Source organism: Scyliorhinus canicula, chromosome 18 (genome assembly GCF_902713615.1).
Source record: "Scyliorhinus canicula chromosome 18, sScyCan1.1, whole genome shotgun sequence".
Taxonomy (NCBI): domain Eukaryota; kingdom Metazoa; phylum Chordata; class Chondrichthyes; order Carcharhiniformes; family Scyliorhinidae; genus Scyliorhinus; species Scyliorhinus canicula.
Genome location: NC_052163.1, coordinates 13,747,838 through 13,768,917, shown reverse-complemented (window position 1 = coordinate 13,768,917; position 21,080 = coordinate 13,747,838). Strand labels below are relative to the sequence as shown.

The following is a 21,080-nucleotide window of genomic DNA, read 5'->3' as shown; positions in this document are numbered from 1 at the left end:
CTGGAAAAGTATGTACAAGAATTTCCTGATGTGTTCTTAAATACATTTCTGGGGGTCGGGGTGAGGTTGGGGGGGGGGTTCAGTAAATTACATTGAGATTTGCATTTGCCACGAGTATATGTTTCAAGTTAAATAATCTTAATTCCTGAGTTTAGTATCATGTTTCGCAACCCGTATAGATTGAACTAAGTGAACCACGCAGTTTTAAAAATCTTGATCACTCCATTATACCAAAAATAATTTTCAATTTGCTTTCCACATTTTAATTTAACCATTTTATACGAAGGCACTCTGAACTTTGGAGCACCTTCCCCTAACAGCTGTGGTCTTGTTTATTCATGTTTTTGTTTTGAAAAATGCACACGATTAACGCAATTCTCCAGTAATCAACCAGGGATTAATCATTTACACCTACAGTGATTACATCACACTTTTGAGTGTATGTATGTATGCTACTGTGCACAGGATATGGATTCCCCAACAAAATAATTGACAAATGTGTCATCATAATTTGGGAGTTTGGGTGGATAGCATTTTTCTAATTGTTTTCTTAAACAATTTTATTATCTCCATTTGGCTCCCCAAAGCATTGGCCCTTTGGTAATGGTTCTACCTGCATCTATTCAACTTCCTCATGGTGTCAGCAGGTGTTTGCACCGTGAAGAGGTCCATGAGACATAGGAGCAGAATTAGGCCACTCAGCCCATCGAGTCTGCTTCGCCATTCAATCATGGCTGATATTTTTCTCATCCCCATTATCCTGCCACTCCCCATAACCCCTGAAAATGAAATGAAATGAAAATCGCTTATTGTCACGAGTAGGCTTCAATGAAGTTACTGTGAAAAGTCCCTAGTCGCCACATTCCGGCACCTGTCCGGGGAGGCTGGTACGGGAATCGAACCGTGCTGCTGGCCTGCTTGGTCTGCTTTAAAAGCCAGCGATTTAGCCTGGTGAGCTAAACCAGCCCCTTATTACTCAAGAACCTATCTATCTCTGTATTAAAGGCACTGTGATTTGGCCTCCACAGCCTTTTGCGGCAAAGAGTTCCACAGATTCACCACCCTCTGGCTGGAGAAATTCCTCCTCATTTCTGTTTTAAAGGAGCATCCCTTTAATCTGAGAGTGTGTCCTCTGGTTCTAGTTTTTCCTACAAGTGGAAACATCCTCTCCACATCCACTCTATCCAGGCCTCGCAGTATCCTGTAAGTTTCAAAAAGATCCCTTCCAAACTCCAACGAGAACAGACCCAGAATCCTCAACTGTTCCTCATACGACAAGCTCTTCATTCCAGGGATCATTCTTGTGAACCTCCTCTGCCACGGCCAGCACATCCTTCCTTAGATGCGGGGCCCAAAACTGCTCACAATACTCGAAATGGGGTCAGACCAGGGCCTTATACAGCCTCAGAAGTACATCCCGAGGTCCACCACAAGCCTCCCCACATGCATGCACGCCCACTCCCACCGCCACAACAAAGAAGTTGTTTATTACAGAAGGGCGATCTATATTGGACTACTTTTGACCATCCTCTCCCTATGCTAATAAAATCTTATTGCAATTCCAGAGCCTGGAAATTTCACTCCTGTGCGTGATGGGCCAGCAACCCCGAGGCTTCGTTCAGTGAGTTCCTACGGGAATATCCGTGCAGCTACTTCGGTGCGGAACTTGAATAAGTCTCTTCAAAATCTAAATTTAAATGAAGAAAGTGAGTACAATGGGAGCTGTGATAAATAGGTGTTTGTATCAATAATAATTGGCTGGCTCAGACTTACTGAGCCGAAATAATTAGTTTGCTGTGAATTCTAGCAGTGTAGTTTGTTACGCTGACTTTCACTTAAAGAGCTCACCAGATACAATACTGAGGAATTACAAAGTACACTCAATCTGTTCCCCCTCCTTCGACACAGCAATTACCACATCTGGTGTAACATCTGGACGAGAAGAGGAGGCAGGATCGGTGGCCAAATGCAGTAGTTTCTATGGCTCATTAACTTGTTTCCCAAATGGGTTCAGCAAACTAAACCAGCCAGTGCTGATCTAATTGGCACCCACGTAACTTTCATTAAATCATAGAATGGTGCTGTATTTGATTTGAACCTTGTCGACAACTTTGGATGCGACTGGGCAACACGGTGGCCTAGTGGTTAGCAAAACCGCCTCACGGCGCTGAGGTCCCAGGTTCGATCCCGGCTCTGGGTCACTGTCCGTGTGGAGTTTGCACATTCTCCCCATGTCTGCGTGGGTTTCGCCCCCACAACCCAAAAATGTGCAGAGTAGGTGGATTGGCCACGCTAAATTGCCCCTTAATTGGAAAAAATAATTGGGTAATCTAAATTTATATTTAAAAAACTTTGGATGCGACTTCATGCACATTGAAGAGGTTAGGACCCATAATAGGTTCAACTGAAATTGACAGATGAATCATTCTGTGCAACGTTATTCTATCTGCCACTGTAAAATGGATCAGATATTTCTCCACAAAACTCCAATCCTGTGTAAATTGTTTTAGTCAGGACTTTCACCAGAACTCAAATCGCTTACCCTTTCTGTTGTAATTTTAAAATCCATTTTCTTTGATAATGAAAATGCTTACAGATGTATCTTCAGTGTGCCATTGGGTATCTGGTCATTGTTTGGAGAATTAATTATACAAAGTTGAACTGCGTTCACATTATATCTATACAAAGATACAATGGTGTGTCCGTATTAACAGCTGCTTCCTTGATAAGCTATTTCATATGGCCTGCCTGCTCCATCATGTCAATCACAGACAAAGGTAATCTCTGATCGCGGCACTCTTAACCCCCACCCGGCCCTCTTAACCCCCACCCGGCCCTCTTAACCCCCTCCCGGCCCTCTTAACCCCCTCCCGGCCCTCTTAACCCCCTCCCGGCCCTCTTAACCCCCTCCCGGCCCTCTTAACCCCCTCCCGGCCCTCTTAACCCCCACCTGGCCCTCTTAACCCCCACCTGGCCCTCTTAACCCCCACCCGGTCCTCTTAACCCCCACCCGGCCCTCTTAACCCCCTCCCGGCCCTCTTAACCCCCTCCCGGCCCTCTTAACCCCCTCCCGGCCCTCTTAACCCCCTCCGGCCCCATTTCCTTTTGTGTTTGCTCTTGTAAATAAAGGACTGGATTCTCCATTGTCGGAATTCTCTGTTGCGTCAGCAGCCCAGGGGTTTCCCGACGCCTTGGGGCTGCCCACAATGGGAAACCCCATTGGCCGGCTGGTGAGATGGAAAATCCCAGGGGTGCCCGTGTAGCGGGACGAAGAATCCCACTCAAAAACTTTCCCCCAAGTCACTTACAACAACACTTTCAAATTCCAACTGATGAGATATCGGCCTTCCATTCACCACATTTCTATCGTTACCAGCCTGCTCAACCATCCCCTCACCTTTGATGCCCTTATCTCCATTAAAACCTTACTTTCACTCTCATCCTCATCATTGCCCTGCCTCTTGTCTGGTCTATGGCAGACGACAGGATTAGTTGTTCATCGCCAGTTCAGGGTGGCCCACATAATGCACTATTGGTTCCTCACTTTCTTTGCCGTAACTGCTCACTATTCCATCGTCATTCTGGAATGTAAGAACAACCTTCATTGTTTTTTCTTCGCTATAAACTTCTCTCTTCCCTCTTCACCTCCAACAATTGTGAGAAGCCGTAGACTTCATTATCACTGAGGCCATCCTTTGAGCAACCGCTTCCCTCCCTCCCCCCTAGCCCACCAAGTCTAACTACCCCCAAAGACATTCCCCTACCCCAGCCTTGCACTCAACTTCTTTTTCTGGCTGCTCTCCGAATCTCCCCTTATGCCTTCTCTGAGTTCACCTTATCCACCAGTTGATCCTGTTCCCAGCAGACGGCTGACAACCCAAGTTCCCTTGTTGGCCCCCCTATTAGCTGATATTATAAAGAGTTTCGTCTTCACAATTCGCATCCATTCTCCTTTAAGTCTGCCATTGTCCGCATTCTCAAGGAACCCGCCTTTTGACGCTTTGCCTTTGCATTTCTTTTATTCAAAAAAAAACAAATTGGTTGAAATTATATTTACTCTCCAATAGGCAGTTATCAAGTGTTAAGCCATCATCATAGTAACTATGATCTAGGATGAATGCCTTTTAAATCTTTCGCATCAGTAATTATCCAAATATTAATGAACCAAAAGCCAACATAACGTTTTATTGATGTTTATGCAAACGATTAAGACTTCATTGTACAGCCATAAAAATTCTCCGCTCGGAAGCAAATAGATTAAAAACTTTCTGCAGCATCGGAAAAACAGCAATGAATTTGACTTTAAGTTACTCAAAATCCTAACTCTAATTTGATGTATGCTCTACAAGTCTTTTTTCATGATAGGAAATAAAAAGAATTGTGCTCTGACATACGACAAGAAATAATTCAGTTGAACCTTTCCTGTTCAGCCTGTTCTGTGTACCTAGCAGACTTGAAGAAGTATGGCTTTAATATGCAACGTTACGATGTAATATCTGATGTTTTAAGTGTTGATTATGAGCTAGTGCTTGATCAGTGCAAAAGTAATACCCAGTTATAAAAAACACTTCGGCAAAGCCATAATCTTTGCTAATGATATCTGGTGTGTAAATCTTACACCACCTCACTGAAGTTGTAAATCTGCGCCCAACTCATGATTATTCAGTCATATTATTCAGTGTGTTCACTTCTAATTGAGGTTCAGAAAGTTTGTGGAACCTGTTGTTAACACGTTTAGTTAAGTTCTAGAGAAAGCTGCCGTCTTCAATCTGGACCATATGTACTTCGCATTTCAACTTTCCATGGCAACATCCAACGGTGATTAAAATCTGTTGTCATTGGATGATTGTAAAGTGGCATCGCTTCATTCTAAAGGGGACATGCTTTTGCAAAAACTAGATTTCTTGTTTCCTCAAATGTTTAAAATTAAATGATTTTCCACCTGGTAGGTAGGTGTGTGCCGGCCTACCCAGTGCAATATCCCTGTGAACATTATTTTGTTAACGTGCCACAGGCACAGACAGACAGCGTCTTCAGAATGGTCCACAATTGAATAGGTTTTCCCTTGGTTCCTAGTAAGAATGTAACTTGTTGCTTGTCCCTTCTCCCGACAAGTCTGTATAGGTCTGAGAGCTGGCGAGTTACAGGCCAGAGTTCTATAGGACCATGTGCCACGACATGGTCTTGCATTTCCACCATTAACAATTACAAAATTAGAATGATTTCAAAATGATCAAATTTAAAGGCTGTTTAGTCATTTGAAATAGTGATTGAAAAGAGAATATCTAAATAACCTACACTGTACGGAGAAGGGGGTATAATTATAGCAGTCAAGCTAGTATTGTACTTCTAAGACATTTAGTCCTTCATCTTGATTTTCATTCTCTTTCAGCTGGTGGTTCAAATCCTTTCTCTCCTGGGTACCTAAGCACCAGTAGCAGTGCCAGTAGTACCCTGGGAAGCCCTGACAACGATGAGTACATACTTTCTTTTGAAACCATAGATAAAATGAGGAGAGTCAGTTCCTACAGCTCCTTGAACTCGTTAATAGGTAAGACTTCAGGATATTGATTTCTCACAGGGGGCTCTCTTCAATTTCATGCATTCTGTAAGAGGCTGTATGCATTCAGAATCTCCGTCACGTTTTCAAAAGTGAACCTTCTTCCCAGGATTAAAATCAGGGGGTGGTTTGTTAAATTTAAATAATACTTTCCTCTTCACTGAAGTTCTTCCCCGTGCAGGCCCTAGACAATAATAAATTTGGTACTCCATTGTGCAGGTGTAATTGAGCTGAATTTTATCCATGAATTAATTCTGATTTCCATGGTGCTGAGTTCTTCTCAGAATAAGCTATTGCAATATCTGCTTGTTTTTTATCTGCTTGGTTTTTTATCTTGCTGTCTTACACGCCTTCACCCTGTAGCCTGCTTCACTGTTGAATGCTGTTGGTACATAGTATATCTGAATGTTTCAATAGCCTACCAGTGATAAATAAGATGTTTTACCTGATTTCAATATAGCTGTGTGAACATGCCAAATACTAGCTGCTTTGCAAATTTAGTACTATAATATAGGCCACTGTGCTTAAGGAAAAATCTCACTGTAGTTAAGCTGTGACTGGACAGGCTGTGCAGCGTTGAGATCGTAGCCAGGGTAGCAACATGCTTCTAACACTTGTAACCTTGGGTGAAAGAGGAAAAATGGCCAGCAGCTGTGAGAGTAGGTTGAAACTTGCCAGTTAAGTGAATGACTTGTATTTATTGCATACCTTTAATGGAGCAAAGATCAAAACCAAAAACAACCTATAAACCAAATTTGCTGGATCTACGTGGAATGCTGCTGTTACAATGCTCCAGACCTCCGCATTTGCCCCATAATACTCTGCAGTAGACAACTGTACACCTCTCTGGTAAAGGTAATCTCGCACGCATCTTGTTGACGCTCAATTGAATGCAACAATGCACATCATAACTGGAACTCTCCACTCAACAACTGTTCCCTGCCTTCTGCCTTGGAAACGTCAGTCCACCACACATCTGTCGACTGACGGAAACCCACAGGTTGATTGAAACCAACCATGCTGCACCTCGCTTAAAAATGGCCTGTCCAATCCACATACTTTGTTTTCCATCCTCTCAGGAGCCCCCTTGCCTGAGCAAGGTCTACCAGCAAACAACCTTCGTATCAAGGAATGGGAAACACAGGAAACCACTCAACTTCCTTGTGACAAACCCCATCTGTCGGGTGGCAGGTGTGAACTGCCGCAGTGACAGTGGTGCCAAGCCAGGGCCTTCTGTACAGCCAGCCTCCACCGCTGGGCTCTCAGTGCACTTGTGGAACGACACCAACAATGCTGCACTTTCCTGAGCCGTGTCCCCTCTGCAAACTGAGTGCCAGACTAATTGCCTTAAAATTCCGCAAACGAGACGATCGCTCGGCTTCAGGATTTGCATTCTATAAATAAGTGTACCTAAATGCCCCAAAGGACTTCACCCTCGTGCAATCGGGAAAGAGTTGACCCAGAGATAAAGGAGGAGATAATAGGACAGGTGACCCAAATGTTTGATCAGGGAGGTAGGCTTGAAGCAGTGCCTTGGAGGAAAGAAAGATGGGTGAAGATGTTTGAATAAAAATGCAGAGCCTGGTATCTGGATGGCTGAAACCTCCACAGTGAAATGACTGCTTTCTAGGCTAATAACATACCAGGTTCTTGAATGCTTGTGAAATAGTACTCCAGCAAGGAGGCAATGAGAGGAAAACTATAGAAGAAAATTAGTTGTTAAAGGGCAAAGGGGAATTGATCTTTACAGCAAGGATAGTTCCTCATTTGAGCTAATTTAGTTGGGTGTCATCCTTCCTGATATCCAGGCCTCCCATTAACAAAAGGTACAGTCCCGGCCTTGATCTGGAAGCAGCTTTAAGTTGATAGTGTTTAATTAACTTAACCTGCTTCCTGAGGCCGGCTGGGAATTAGGCTTCACTTAATATGGAAGCAGGATTACATACAACAAGTTTGTGTTAGCTGAGACCCCTGTTAATTTGATAGCAAAGTGCGCTGGTATTATATTCTAAAGAATACCTGCCATTTGAATAATTACTGCTGAAGAGGCTGGTTAGATTTAGATCTCACCATATGATATCGCTCACCCCCGCTTTGCAATGCTGACAGTATCTTCCACCAGCCCACATCCAGAAACATCTTGACTATCTTGTGTATCCTGGGTTTTGAGGAAGAGCCACAACGTCCAAAGAACACACCATGATCAATGCAGCAACTTACATTTCCTGCAGAAATATACATAATAGAATTGTACTTGAAAGTATTACTCAACGTTTCTACAATACTGAGATTTTAAAACACTGCACCTCGATCAACGTGAATAAGTAGCCCTGATATTTGTACTGCTGAACTTCCAAAAGCTACAGGAAATCTGTTGTTATGAATTCATACGCACACCCATGATTCCTCAAAATAAGTTGTTTTAAGTTTTACTTGTATGAAACGGTTCACTAAAAGGATCCCAGCCTTTTATCCTTTGGCTGTTTAGAATTGATTGATATTAGAAGCATTGTCGCAGAATTTATCTACAATTCAACTATAAATTTTAAAACTACATTATTGTTAAAATGATTGATCGTGCAAATACACTCTTAAAAGAACAGCATTATTGAGAATCCTACATTATCTACCTTGTGAAGGGGTTGTCAAAACATTAGGCTGTACTAGCTAGGCACTATGAATGCTATTTTAAAAGAGAAATTGCATTTATATATTCTTCGCAACCTCAGAACATGCAGTCATAAATAGTACCCTCCAGAATTGTTGGGTGAGATCTGCCTAGGGTGGTGGCGGCGCAGTGGTTAGCACTGCTGCCTCAGCGCAGCAACCTGGGTTCAATTGCAGCCTTGGGTGACTGTCTGTATGGAGTTTGCGCGTTCTCCGTGTCTCTGGGTTTCATCCAGATGCTCCATTTACTTACCCCCCCCCCAACCCCCCACCCCCCAAAAATCCAAAAATGTGCAGATTAGGTGGATTGGCCAGACTAAATTGCCCCTTAGTATCCAAAAGGTTATGTTGGGTCACTAGTTTTGGGCATAGGGTGAGGGCGTGAGCCTAGGTAGGGTGCTCTTTCGGAGGGTTGATGCAGACTCAAAGGGCTGAATGGCCTCCTTCTGTACTGTAGTGATTCAAAGATCCTAGGACTGTTTTTAAAAAAAAAACTGTTGGGTGGCCATGTATTCAACTTGTCAAGGGCTTTAAAAAAAAAAGACAGCAAGCTGCTTTGCATTTCTCCTGTCGTTGGAAGATGGAAGTTGAGGCTCCTTGTTTTTGCATGCACTGCCTGCCGCTTGGATCGTTTAGAAATACATCTTTGTTTACAGTGTGTCATTTCTGTTGCCTTCTGTGTAATACTGAAGAGAGTCTTACACTCTTAGAATTCAAGTTGTTTTATTGTTGCGTCTTTTTGCTGAGAGAAAAGTTTTAAAAGTGCAACTACCAGATAAGGTGCATAAACCAAGAAATTAATTTTAATTTAAAGGCTGCAAACAGCCTTTTTTTTTCTCACTTTGTACCTCGCAAAGTATCTCAATTTGTCTTCATGGATTTTAACATATATTTTCACTATTATAACCGTGTACAGTGATCAGGTTTTGAACATCAAACTTACAAGGAATGGCTATTTATTGTCAATTCTATTTCAGTAAAATGTAATGGCAAATTGAAGAACTAGCAATGGAAGAGTATGGGGAAGTTTTGTTAAAATAGGTAGCAGACCTATTCCTAGTTTCTTTTTGATTTCAATTCCACACAGTCAAGTTTAGTACCTGATGGAGATGTCAGGTTTTTGCTCAGACGATCCAGGACTGTTGTGGATGGCCCAATATTTTATATCTCTATTGGGCCTACAGAATGGTTAATTATTCCAATTATTGTCGTTCTGAATTTTAATTGGACAAAATAACTTTAAAATGTGTGCAAAAGAAGTCGCTTTCAGAGAAGTACAGATTATTCCTCAATGGTATGGATGCAAAGTCCTCACAGTCCATTAGAAAGGAAATGGCCAATCGGCTATATGATCTTGACCCAAGTTCTAGAACCACATGAAACTATTTGCTAAATTCAGCATTCAGCACCTTAAAAGGATGAGCAGAGGGGGAGAAAGCAGAACTTCGAAATAGAAGTGGAGAAATACTGCAATATTGTATAATAGAAAGACAAGTTAGAAGAGATGGAAATCATAGAGCTCCCAAACAGGCCTACAGTTGGGATTGAACACAAAATAGTCAATATTATGAATGACCAATGTTCCCAAGTATTCACAAGGAGTGACATGAGTAACATTTTCTCACCAACTAAAACGCAATTAAAAGCAATGACTTTGAAAGCCGAAATAGACCACAAGTGCTGTAAACAAATAAATCTCGTAGGATTTCACTTTGTACCTCACAAAGTGCCTCACTTTGCCCCATTTGTCTTCATGGATTTTAAAATATATTCATTATTATAACCGTGTACAGTGATCAGAAACAATTTGATAAATTCAGCATCTTGCACTTGCATTTTATTTGAGTGCTGAGGGAGAGAGACTGGGGAAGTGATCTGTGAGGCACTGACTCAATGGTAACACACTCACCTCTGAGTCAGGCAGTTTTGGGTTCGAGCTCCCCTCAGAGATTTGAGAATATAATCTATATTGACATTTCTGCGCATTACTAAGGGAGCGTGCTGCATTTTCAAATGCAGTCTTTTGGAATAGATGCAAAAACAAGATCTCCTCTGTCCCCTCGGGTGAATGTAAAAGCTTCCATGGCATTAATCAAGGATGTGCCGGGCAGTTATCCCACTGTCCTCTTCCAACCTGTATTCCTCGATTAATTAAAAAAAACAGATTACCTGATCCCATTCACTGAGGGGCCTTGCTGTACCAAACTGGCTATCTCTATTCCTGCCATTATAACAATGCTCTTCCTAAAATGTAGTTAAACTGTTCATTAAATAAATAGTTTCCTTTGAAAAGTTCTGAAGTTGTGATGCCTGCTGTATAATGTAGATCTGTCATTTAAGATTCATTGGACAGTGGGGCAATACCAGGTTGGAAAAAGGCTGACAATATAGCCATAAGACGTGCAGGCAACCACTGATCCATGATTCCCACTACCAGTCCGAGTGATAGAATGAAATTGATTATCAGGAGTAAACTTTAGGATTATCTCTTTGATAATAGCCTATTACATAAGCAGCTAACATGAACTCAAAAGAGGAAGATCCTACCGACTTACCACCTCCACTTCATTGAGAAAGTGACAACGCAAGTGAACTGTGAAAATACCGAAGATCTGGTATACCTGGTCTTTCAAAATAGAGTTTGGGGAAAATCTATTGATCAAGCTCAAAGTTGAAGAGATTCAAAACAACCCCTGGGAATGACCAATAAATTGACTGAAGGGTAATAAACAATGAGTACCCATTATATGGGGAGTTGTGTGGGTGGGAAAGCAAAGTGGAGCAAACCAGTACTCCTACAGTTTCTGATTTACGTAAATGACTTGGGATTCAGAAATTTATTTGCAAAGTGATAAAATGTGCAGCCCAGATTTTATACCCGAGTCTTTGGTGTGGGAGTTGAAGCATGACATCCTGATGTAAAGGCAAGTGTGTTCCAACTAATCCACAGTTGATCCGCAGCACTGATGAGGGTACTTGGAAATCTCCGTGGTCTTCAAAACAGTGCAAAAGAATCTTTTCTCTCGTCAGCAGCAGCTCTATGGTGGTTTTACACTAGTCCAAATGGGGGAATGATACAGTACAGAAGGTCATTTGGCCCTCGTGCCTGTAGTGTATTGGTTCTTTTGGCAGAGCTATCTTATTAAATCACTCATAGCCTTGTCATTTCTTTCCTTTTTCAAGACCCACCCCCACCCCTCTCCAAGTATTCATCCTTTTCGCTTTTGAATGTTACTGTTGAATCTGCCAGGTGGCGTATTCCAAATCGCCACAGGGCTCGGTTTAAAAGTTGAAAACCTTTCCGCTGTCACGTCCGGCTGTTTAACCAATCACATTATACCGTTGTCCTCTGATTACTGACCTTCTGCCACTGGAAACCTTTGCTGCTACAATTTGGCTCCACTCTTGATTAGCTATCAATTGTTGAGTGACTTTTTGTCTTTATACATTATTGGTGCTGATAGGTTATAGTCAACCTTGTTCACACCAATGCATTTTTGCAGTGCCTTGCATCAATACTTTGATTTCAAAGTAGTTTAACTTCCGTGCCAAATTCTCAGGCAGTTTCAACATTAGTTAATGACAGTAGCCAGATTCAGAAGTTGTAGTTACCACTTGGCATTTCCAGAGACAGATCACCAGCAACATTGATTTTGCTGTCTTTCCACATTGTAGAGCTTCCAAGCATTCGGAGCAGGATTCTTTCCAATAAATAAAACACTAAAAACATATGATTTCTCTGACTCCTGCAACCTCCTTCAGCTCTTATCAGGAATCTGCCTTTCCGTGGCAGCACGGTGGCGCAGTGGGTTAGCACTGTTGCCTCACGGCACCGAGGTCCCAGGTTCGATCCCGGCTCTGGGTCACTGTCGCTGTGGAGTTTGCACGTTCTCCCCGTGTTTGCGTGGGTTTCGCCCCTACAACCCAAAAATGTGCAAGCTAGGTGGATTGACCACGCTAAATTGGAAAAAATGAATTGGGTATTCTAAAATTCCACCTTGAATTGAACTGATGTCAGAATTGACCACTCGCAGGTTAAAATTCTGTCAGTACGCCCACACAATGGAGATTTTACCCGTGCGGTCTCTGAGAGAATGACGAGCTGTCAGATTTTGAATAAGTCTTTGACTACAGATGGCTTGAAATGCTTTCATTGCTACTTCCACCATTGGCCTCAAAAAGAACCTAATCACAATATCAAGTCTTAAATTCTCAGTTGCAATATCAGTTGAGGTGCCTTTGCTTGAAAATTCTTCTGAAGCAACACTTCTGCTCCGTTATTGAGGGGTTCTCGAATCCCGCATTACTGTAGTAGTGCAACCCATCTGACCCTTGAAGGAAAAATTATGCCTACCCATGCTGATCTAGCCGAACTACACTTCAAGATTTGTCTTGGCAAAAGCAACTATCTGTTTTAATACCAAGTTATTAAAAGGATCTCAATAACCGAGGGCAGCACGGCAGTGCAGCGGTTAGCACAGTTGTTTCACTGCTCCAGGTTCCCAGGTTCGATTTCCGGCTTGGGTCACTGTCTGTGCGGAGTCTGCACGTCCTCCCCGTGGATGCGTGGGTTTCCTCCGGGTGCTCCGGTTTCCTCCCACAGTCCAAAGATGTGCGGGTTAGGTGGATTGGCCATGCTAAATTGCCCGTAGTGTCGTTAAAAAAAAGTAAGGTTGGCGGGGGGGGGGTTGTTGGGTTACGGGTATAGGGTGGATACGTGGGTTTGAGTAGGGTGATCATGGCTCGGCACAACATCGAGGGCCGAAGGGCCTGTTCTGTGCTGTACTGTTCTATGTTCTATCTTGTAGATAGTACACATGGCTGCCACTGTTCATCGGTGGTGGAGGGTTTGAATGTTTGTGGAAGGGGGAGCAATCAAGTGGGCTTTGTCCTGGATGGTGTCGAGCTTCTTTTTGGAGCTGCACTCATTCCAGCCAGTAGAGTGTATTCCATTACGCTCCTGGCTTGTGCCTTGTAGATGGTGGACAGGCTTTTGTGTGGGTGGGGGGGTCAGGAGATGTGTTACTCGCTGTAGGGTTCCTAACATTTGACCTGCTCAGGGAACCACAGTATTAATATGGCTAGTCCAGTTCAGTTTGTAGTCAACAATGACCAGGATGTTAGTGGGGGATTCAGAGATCATATTGCCATTGAATGTCAAGGGGCAATGGTTAGATCCTTGCTTGAAGGAGATGGTCATTGCCTGGCACTTGTCAGCCCAGGCCTGGACTTTGTCCAGATCTGGCTGCATTTGGACATTAACTGTGTAATTGACTGGAGCGTTTGCCTTGCTGATGTTAGAATTGCAATGTGAGCTCTGAAGCACAGGGATAAATGATAGTTCACATCAGCAATGAGTTTTAACTCTGTGTCTCTTTCATTTTCATGCTAAAGTTCTGATTTAGCATAATATTTGACGGCTTAAATCTCAAGTACTTAATGGAAAAGCTCGAGATTTGACCCTCAGTCAGTGCTGAATTAGCTGATCTCAGCCAAGTGTGGGAGATTTTCTGCTTTTCTTCACGATGACTCCTACTGGAATGGGCAAAACTACAATATCAGGCATGGATGGCATCCAACTGGGCTCAGATGCTCCATACTGTCAAGTAACCCACCAACGCCCCCTTCTCGGGGCTGGCACATGGAAAATAGCCACTTGGAAGTGGTACCAGAAGTTGACTGTGAGCTGGTCATGTAGACACTTTCAAAACTTTGAGTCAACAGATGGCCAGGCTGAATCAGTCATATGTTACCCTGGAGGATGTTCTGGGAGTTGGCAGGTTGACGGTGGCCTGGTGGAACAATGGCAGCCCAGGATGTGTGAGAATTATACATGGAGAGGTCAAGCCAGTGTTCCTGGAATTCAATGCCCTTATAAATACTCCATTATTTGGTATATTCTGTAAGGCACCTTTGTTTTCATTTGTGGAGAATAGCTTTCCTTGCTTCAGGCTGTATTGAACTATGCGTGGTGGCCTCCATAGAATCATAGAATTTTTCAGTGCAGAAGGAGACCATTCGGCCCATCGAGTTTGCACCAGCTCTTGTAAAGAGCCCCTACTTGAGCCCACACCTCCACCCGACCCCCGTAACCCAACCTAATCTTTTTGGACACGGTATTCCCATAACCCAGTAACCCCACCTTACCTTTGTGGGCACTAAGGGCAATTTGGCATGGCCAATCCACCTAACCTGTATATCTTTAAACTGTGGATGAAACCGGACCACCCAGAGGAACCCCACGCAGGCACTGGGAGAACGTGCAGACTCTACACAGACAAGTGACGCAAGCCGGGAATCGAACCTGGGACCCTGGAGCTGCGAAGCAACAGTGCCAACCACTGTGCTACCCTTAAAATTGAAGAACAGATGTGGGACATCATGGACGCAAATTCATGAAGTTGAAATTTTCTGTGAAAACCTACATTCTCTGACATAAGAATGTAAAGTTTACAAGGGCAAAATAAACGAATGTCCTTTGTGTCTAGATTGTGTAATCATTACACTCAACAGAAACACTTCCATTTTTACATTACAGAAAGTGTTCTAAATATTCAGTTGCTACTTCATGGGAACTTTTGTTTTAAAAATTGCATAATTCATCATTTTGACAATCTTTCACATTTAACAAGCTGAATCAGAGTCATATGTTACCCTGGAGGATGTTCTGGGAGTTGGCAGGTTGACGGTGGCCTGGTGGAACAATGGCAGCCCAGGATGTGTGAGAATTATACATGGACACATGGAGAGCACAAGCCAGTGTTCCTGGAATTCAATGCACTTATAAATACTCTATTATTTGGTATATTCTGTAAAGCACCTTTGTTTTCATTTGTGGAGAATAGCTTTCCTTGCTTCAGGCTGTATTGAAGGCGTGGTGGCCTTCATAAAATTTACAGTGCCAAAGGAGACTATTCGGCCCATCGAGTCTGCACCGGCTGTTTACAGTATTTAAGTATTCATCTACAGGGCAGTAAACTGTTGTCACCCTACTCAGTGCAATGATGAATCTAATTGTTTTTCCTTCTGAAGGAAGTTGATATGTTACAGCACACACACACAAATATAATATATATATATATGGCACGATATACTGGCCGCAATGCACCCAAAAGGTAGCACAGCGCCGGCAGGAGAGGCCTCTTCTGGGATATACCTAGCTCGTCACGCCTCGCGAGTTCTAGAGCAATCTCGCAAGAAGCTACAATCTGAATCTGGATATTAGAGGGAGACAGCTAAATTCTCTAACATGCTAACCCATGATCTACCCAAGGCATTGGGTTCTAACCCCTTCTCCTCGGAGACCTCTGGTGGGCAACTTTCAAACGAGGACGAGTTGGAACAGTACTCATGGGGATGTTTGGCCTATGGGCAGGGTGGCACCCTGGCTCTGCTGATGCCACCTGGGCACCTTGGCGTTGGCATCCTGGCAGTGCCACCTGGGTGTCCAGCTAGCACTGCCAAGGTACCAGGCTGGCATTTCTCCCGCAATGGGGATCAGGCCTGGGGGTGCCCTGCATGGGAGCAGGGCCTCATACACTCCCGAGGGCCCTTTATAGATGAGTTGGGACTTTGGGGGAGTCGCCTTGGGGGGTCGAGAGATCAGGGCACCATTTAAAAATGGCATCCCAATCTCCTTATGCACTGAGAATTCCAGCAAGCGGAGCTACGTAGTGCAAGAAACGGGAGTAAGTGCGGCCTCAGTGGGGGTGTTCCCCACTGAGGCCCCGAATAAAACCAGAGTCCCGGTAGAAAGCATAGCATTTCTCAGCTCTGCGAGCGCAAGGAACCACCCAGCAAAGAAATATATATAATTGATTGAAAGCTGGTTGGAATTTCAGAAATGTTGCAGTGAACAGCATTCTACTGGTCTAATTGATTTATGTGGCATTACAGCTAACTGCTATTGATTTCCCAACCACCATGCAATATGCCAAAAACGAGTACGTTCTGCAGATTAGACTTTGTTCAAAGTTGTAAAATCCAAATTAAAGCTACATGAACAAGAATGGTCCATTGTGGCTTCAAATCTCTCAGCAGTTCCCAATAGAAAGTCAGGGACCACATGGTCAAACGCTCTTCCAACTTGACCAATCCTGGCATGACAGCATTGCTATTTTCACAGCTATGTGGGTACCTGAGCCGTCGGAAGGAACCGAGCAAGATTCTTGTCCTGAATTGATGCAGGATTGCTCGTTTTTTGAGCTGTTTATATTCCAGCTGAATTTGTACCAGCACTACGGCGTCTGTTCAGGTACACTGAGGGAGAATTCATAAAGTCCAAATTATCTAACAGCACGTCTTTCAGGACTTGTGGGAGGAAACTGGAGCACCCGAAGGAAACCCACGCAGACACTGAGAACGTGCAGACTCCGCACAGACGGGGACCCAAGCCGGGAGTTGAACCTAGGTCCCTGGCGCTGTGAAGCAACAGTGCTAACACTGCCACTGTCCAGTATCTGACTTAAATATCGCCTTTTGTGGCTTGATGTTTTACTGTGTTTTATTATACTCCTGTAAAGCACCTGGGATCTCTTATTACATTAAAGATGCTACATAAACATAAGTTATTGGTGTTCAGTGTGACATTTGGAGTACACGTTCAATGCTTGGAGAAATTTCAAGCCTGTTTTCAAGTGTTAGAACTCTGAACTCTTGGTGACTTCACAATTGATTTGCAATAATATTCAGATGCAATGCTTCTCCATTGAAAGCATTAAAATCAATGTTCAGTCAACCAAGCCCACTCTTAGGAACCTTGTACAATATAGCAGTATTGACAAAGGTCAATTGTTGTCTGTTGTTCTGAGCCATTAAATCAGCCTTAGCCTATGCAGCATCAGCAAACCCTCATCCAAAACTCTGTTCTTGGACTGAAGGGAAAAATGAGCTGTGAATTATATTCCTTTGTTTTAAAAATGTTTTCATTGGGTTTTTTTGTGGTGAATTCCATTCCTGACAGTTATCCAACCAATTCAGAAGATTTTTGATGTTTGATCAGGGTCAGGTCAGATAGTACTGTGATTAGTTTGTCAAGTCTCGCCTATGAAGCATGATTTTAATTTAGACCAAGATCGCTCTTGCGTTTTTAAAAATTACATTTGACGTATTGGGTATTGTTAGGAAAACAAAGTAGTTTTAAGGTATTTATATTTGTCTTGCGAGACATTAGAAATAAGGTACAGTTTGAAGTGTCTTTAATTGAATGTTTCTGTGCCTGGAAGGGTAAAACCGGTAGTTAAATTCATGCTGGACAAAGATGTTTGTATGTGTAGGCATTGGTTAAGTTCAGACTGTGTTACTGTTGGGCTTAGAGAGGGCTACGGCGTGAAGAATAAATAGACCAGCAGAGGTATGTGGGTGCTGCTTAGCAACTGGAACCTTTACGGTAGACAAGTTTTTAAGTTTTAATTTAGCTCATTTGACTACAGTTGGAGACAGGACCTCGGGGCGTGAACATCTCTCAACTCAGGCAGAAGTAAAATTGGGCAGCATGGAAGCTGTAAAGAGACAGGCTTCCTAAAGTACAAGTTACCATCCAGATAACCAAGGAATTGGGACAAAAAGAATGTTTAAGACACCTGAAGTTAAGTGAACAGAGACCAAGTGTTCATGAGAATTCAAGGAAGAGTAAGCAAAATGAGTTAAAGAGACAATTGCAGTAACCAGAGTTAAAGTGGCACAGCAGCCATCAAAGGTAAATCAAACATTTTAATACACTCTGAGAATTGAGAGTAAAGTAACTGAGCAGTTTGTGAGATAGCAATCAAGGCAAATCCAAATGGGGTTGGTTTACAATCCTGGACTGGATTCGCTGTTAAAAGTGTCACTTGGAAAACCTAGTCTGGATTTCGGAAGGCAAATCGCTAAGGGAAAGTTTAATTATGAGAGAAGATTTTGAAGCATGTTTTTGGGAGTGGAGTTTGGAAACTGACAATTAACTGGGGATTCTGAGGAGATATCCATTGGAGTTTAGAGTGGAGAGTATTAGCTCGCAGTCATTTTGGGTGCTTAATGGGAACTTTGTGCTAATGAGACCATTGCAGATTAAGATGTGCTTTGGAATCCGAATTAATCCTAAAACCTGTGTGTAATTGTTACTAAGGGGGGAATAAAGGTGTATTGTATCATCATTCAGTTTTTTCACGTGTTAAATGTTTTACTTGTTTTTAAAACTAATTTGCAGTCCGATGTCCCTGTTCCTCCATTTTTTATAAAGAAAGTAAAAGTTAGGATCTTTTGAGCCAGGGTTCCACTCTGAGATCCTCCCGTCCAGAGGATAATATCAACTGGGTTGGTAACAAAATCTGGTAGCCATGCTTGGAGCACGGATGTCCAGATTTTAGCTGCTGTGCAAATGAGAATGAACAAACTGATGTTGTTTTTAAAGATGTGAGCTGAATGGAGAGTTTGAAGAATCTATTGTGTTTTTCACAAACCAGAGAAGGCTTGGGACAGATAATTTTCAAATATTTAAAATCCTTGCATGAATTGATGTATTGAACCTTGACCACAGGCCCCTTTAGTGGGCTTTTGAGATGCTTTTTCCTCAAGAATCTGAGATGGAAATTTGGAGATTCTTTTGGGACAAAGAGATTTATGTTAGATTAACCAGACAACTTGATCTTGAAGGAATGTGTGAGTTTGTCTACCCATTGATGGTGTTAGCCACAGTATTATGGTTCATTTTATGCTGATCATTTTATCTCTTTGAGAAGCCCCAGGTTAGATTGGATATGTTGTGTTGTGATTTTTTTTGCTCCTTCCTGCCTCTGCCTCTTCCTTTATCTAGCTTTTTTTGAAGCCTATCCTCCGATCTTGCCCCATTTACCTTATGATGATGGCAACACATCCAAGGTCCAAAGGGTTGTTTCTCATTTCTGGTTCAAGGGCCAGAGTAATTGTTCTAAAGTACACTTGAGGCAGACTCAATAGAACTAACTGCTCCAGTCAGTATCTTGATTTATTCCAGCTAAGTGTTCTGAAGTAGTTACAACCTGATCGCACTGACTTTTAATTACTTCTCAGAAGTTTGTCCTTTCACACAGATCAATACTATGATCAAATATTTCCTATTACAAAATGTCACTTTGATGTCAGCCGCTTATATATTATCTTCAGAAGCTTTTGTTGTTAGAATAACATTGGTGAACATCCTTCACCAGTGGCAAAAGCTCTGCAGTTGCCTATTAAAGATGAATTACAGCTCTAGGACGGGTAGGAGGCCGGCGGCGGCCAAGGTACTGAGAGGGTTTATGGATCAGATGGGTGGGGTGGATCCATGGAGGTTTGTGAGGCCGAGGGCACGCGAGTACTCTTTCTTCTCGCACGTACATAGGGTCTACTCTCGGATAGATTTCTTCATGGTGAGTAGGGGACTGATTCCGAGAGTGGAGGAGGCCGAGTATTCGGCCATTGCAATCTCCGACCACGCTCCGCATTGGATAGAGTTGGAGATGGGGGAGGTGCGGGACCAACGTCCGTTGTGGTGGTTGGATGTGGGGTTGTTGGAGGAGGAGGAGGTGTGTAGGAGGGTCCAGGCAAGTATTGAGGGGTACCTCGAGGTGAATGATACGGGGGAAGTTCAGGTGGGGATGGTCTGGGAAGCCCTGAAGGCAGTGATTCGTGGGGAGCTGATATCCATCCGGGCACACAGGGAGAGGAGTGAGAGAGAGAGACTGGTGGGAAAGATGCTGGAGGTGGACAGGAGGTATGCAGAGGCACCAGAGGAGGGACTGTTGGGGGAGAGGCGCAGCCTGCAGGCTAAATTTGATTTGCTGACAGCTAGAAAGGCGGAGGCACAGTGGAGGAAGGCACAGGGGGCGGTGTACGAACATGGTGAAAAGGCGAGTAGGATGCTGGCTCATCAGCTCCGCAAGCGGGATGCGGCTAAGGAGATTGCTGGAGTAAGAGACAAGAGTGGGAATGTGGTGCGGAAGGGGGTAGAGGTGAATGAGGTCTTCAAGGACTTTTACGGGGAACTGTACCGGTCGGAGCCAACGGGGGAGAGGAGGGGAATGGAGAGGTTCTTTGACGGGCCTTCTTCCCCGAAGGTGCAGGAGGAGAAGGTGGAGGGGTTGGGTGCGCCGATTGAGCTGGAGGAGCTAGTTAAGGGGATCGGGCAGATGCAGTCAGGGAAGGCACCGGGGCCAGATGGGTTCCCGGTGGAATTTTATAAAAAGTTTGTGGACCTAGTGGGCCCCTTGCTGGTCCGGACACTCAATGAAGCGTGGGAAGGGGGGACTTTGCCCCCGACGATGTCGCGGGCGCTGATCTCGTTAATTTTAAAGAGGGATAAGTACCCCCAGCAGTGTGGTTCATACAGGCCCATATCTCTCCTCAACGTGGATGCTAAGGTCCTGGCAAAAATCCTGGCCACCAGGATAGAGGACTGTGTGCCAGGGGTTGTACACGAGGACCAGACAGGTTTTGTGAAGGGAAGGCAGCTGAACACGAATGTGCGGAGATTGTTGAATGTCATCATGATGCCGGCGATTGAGGGGGAGGCAGAGATAGTGGTGGCGCTGGATGCGGAGAAGGCCTTCGATAGAGTGGAGTGGGGGTAACTATGGGAGGTGTTGGGGAGGTTTGGATTTGGTGAAGGGTTCATTAGATGGGTAAGGCTGCTATATGAGGCCCCAATGGCGTGCGTGGCCACGAATAGGAGGAGGTCGGAGTACTTCCGGCTTTACTGCGGGACCAGGCAGGGTTGCCCCCTGTCCCCCTTGTTGTTTGCACTGGCAATCGAGCCGCTGGCGATGGCGTTGAGGGATTCAGAGAGGTGGAGAGGCTTGGTGCGAGGTGGAGAGGAACATAGGGTGTCGTTGTATGCCGATGACCTGTTACTGTATGT

At 43.9% G+C, this 21,080-nt stretch overlaps 1 protein-coding gene across 1 annotated transcript in view; it reads left to right on the top strand.

Moving 5' to 3' along the window:
- Positions 1-21,080, top strand: part of rptor (regulatory associated protein of MTOR, complex 1) — a 415,805-nt gene that overhangs the window by 285,012 nt on the left and 109,713 nt on the right. Inside the window, exons 19-20 of the mRNA XM_038778271.1 lie at positions 1,566-1,706; positions 5,393-5,551. Of these exons, the coding sequence (XP_038634199.1) occupies positions 1,566-1,706; positions 5,393-5,551 (300 nt within the window). The remainder of the gene's footprint in view (positions 1-1,565; positions 1,707-5,392; positions 5,552-21,080) is intronic.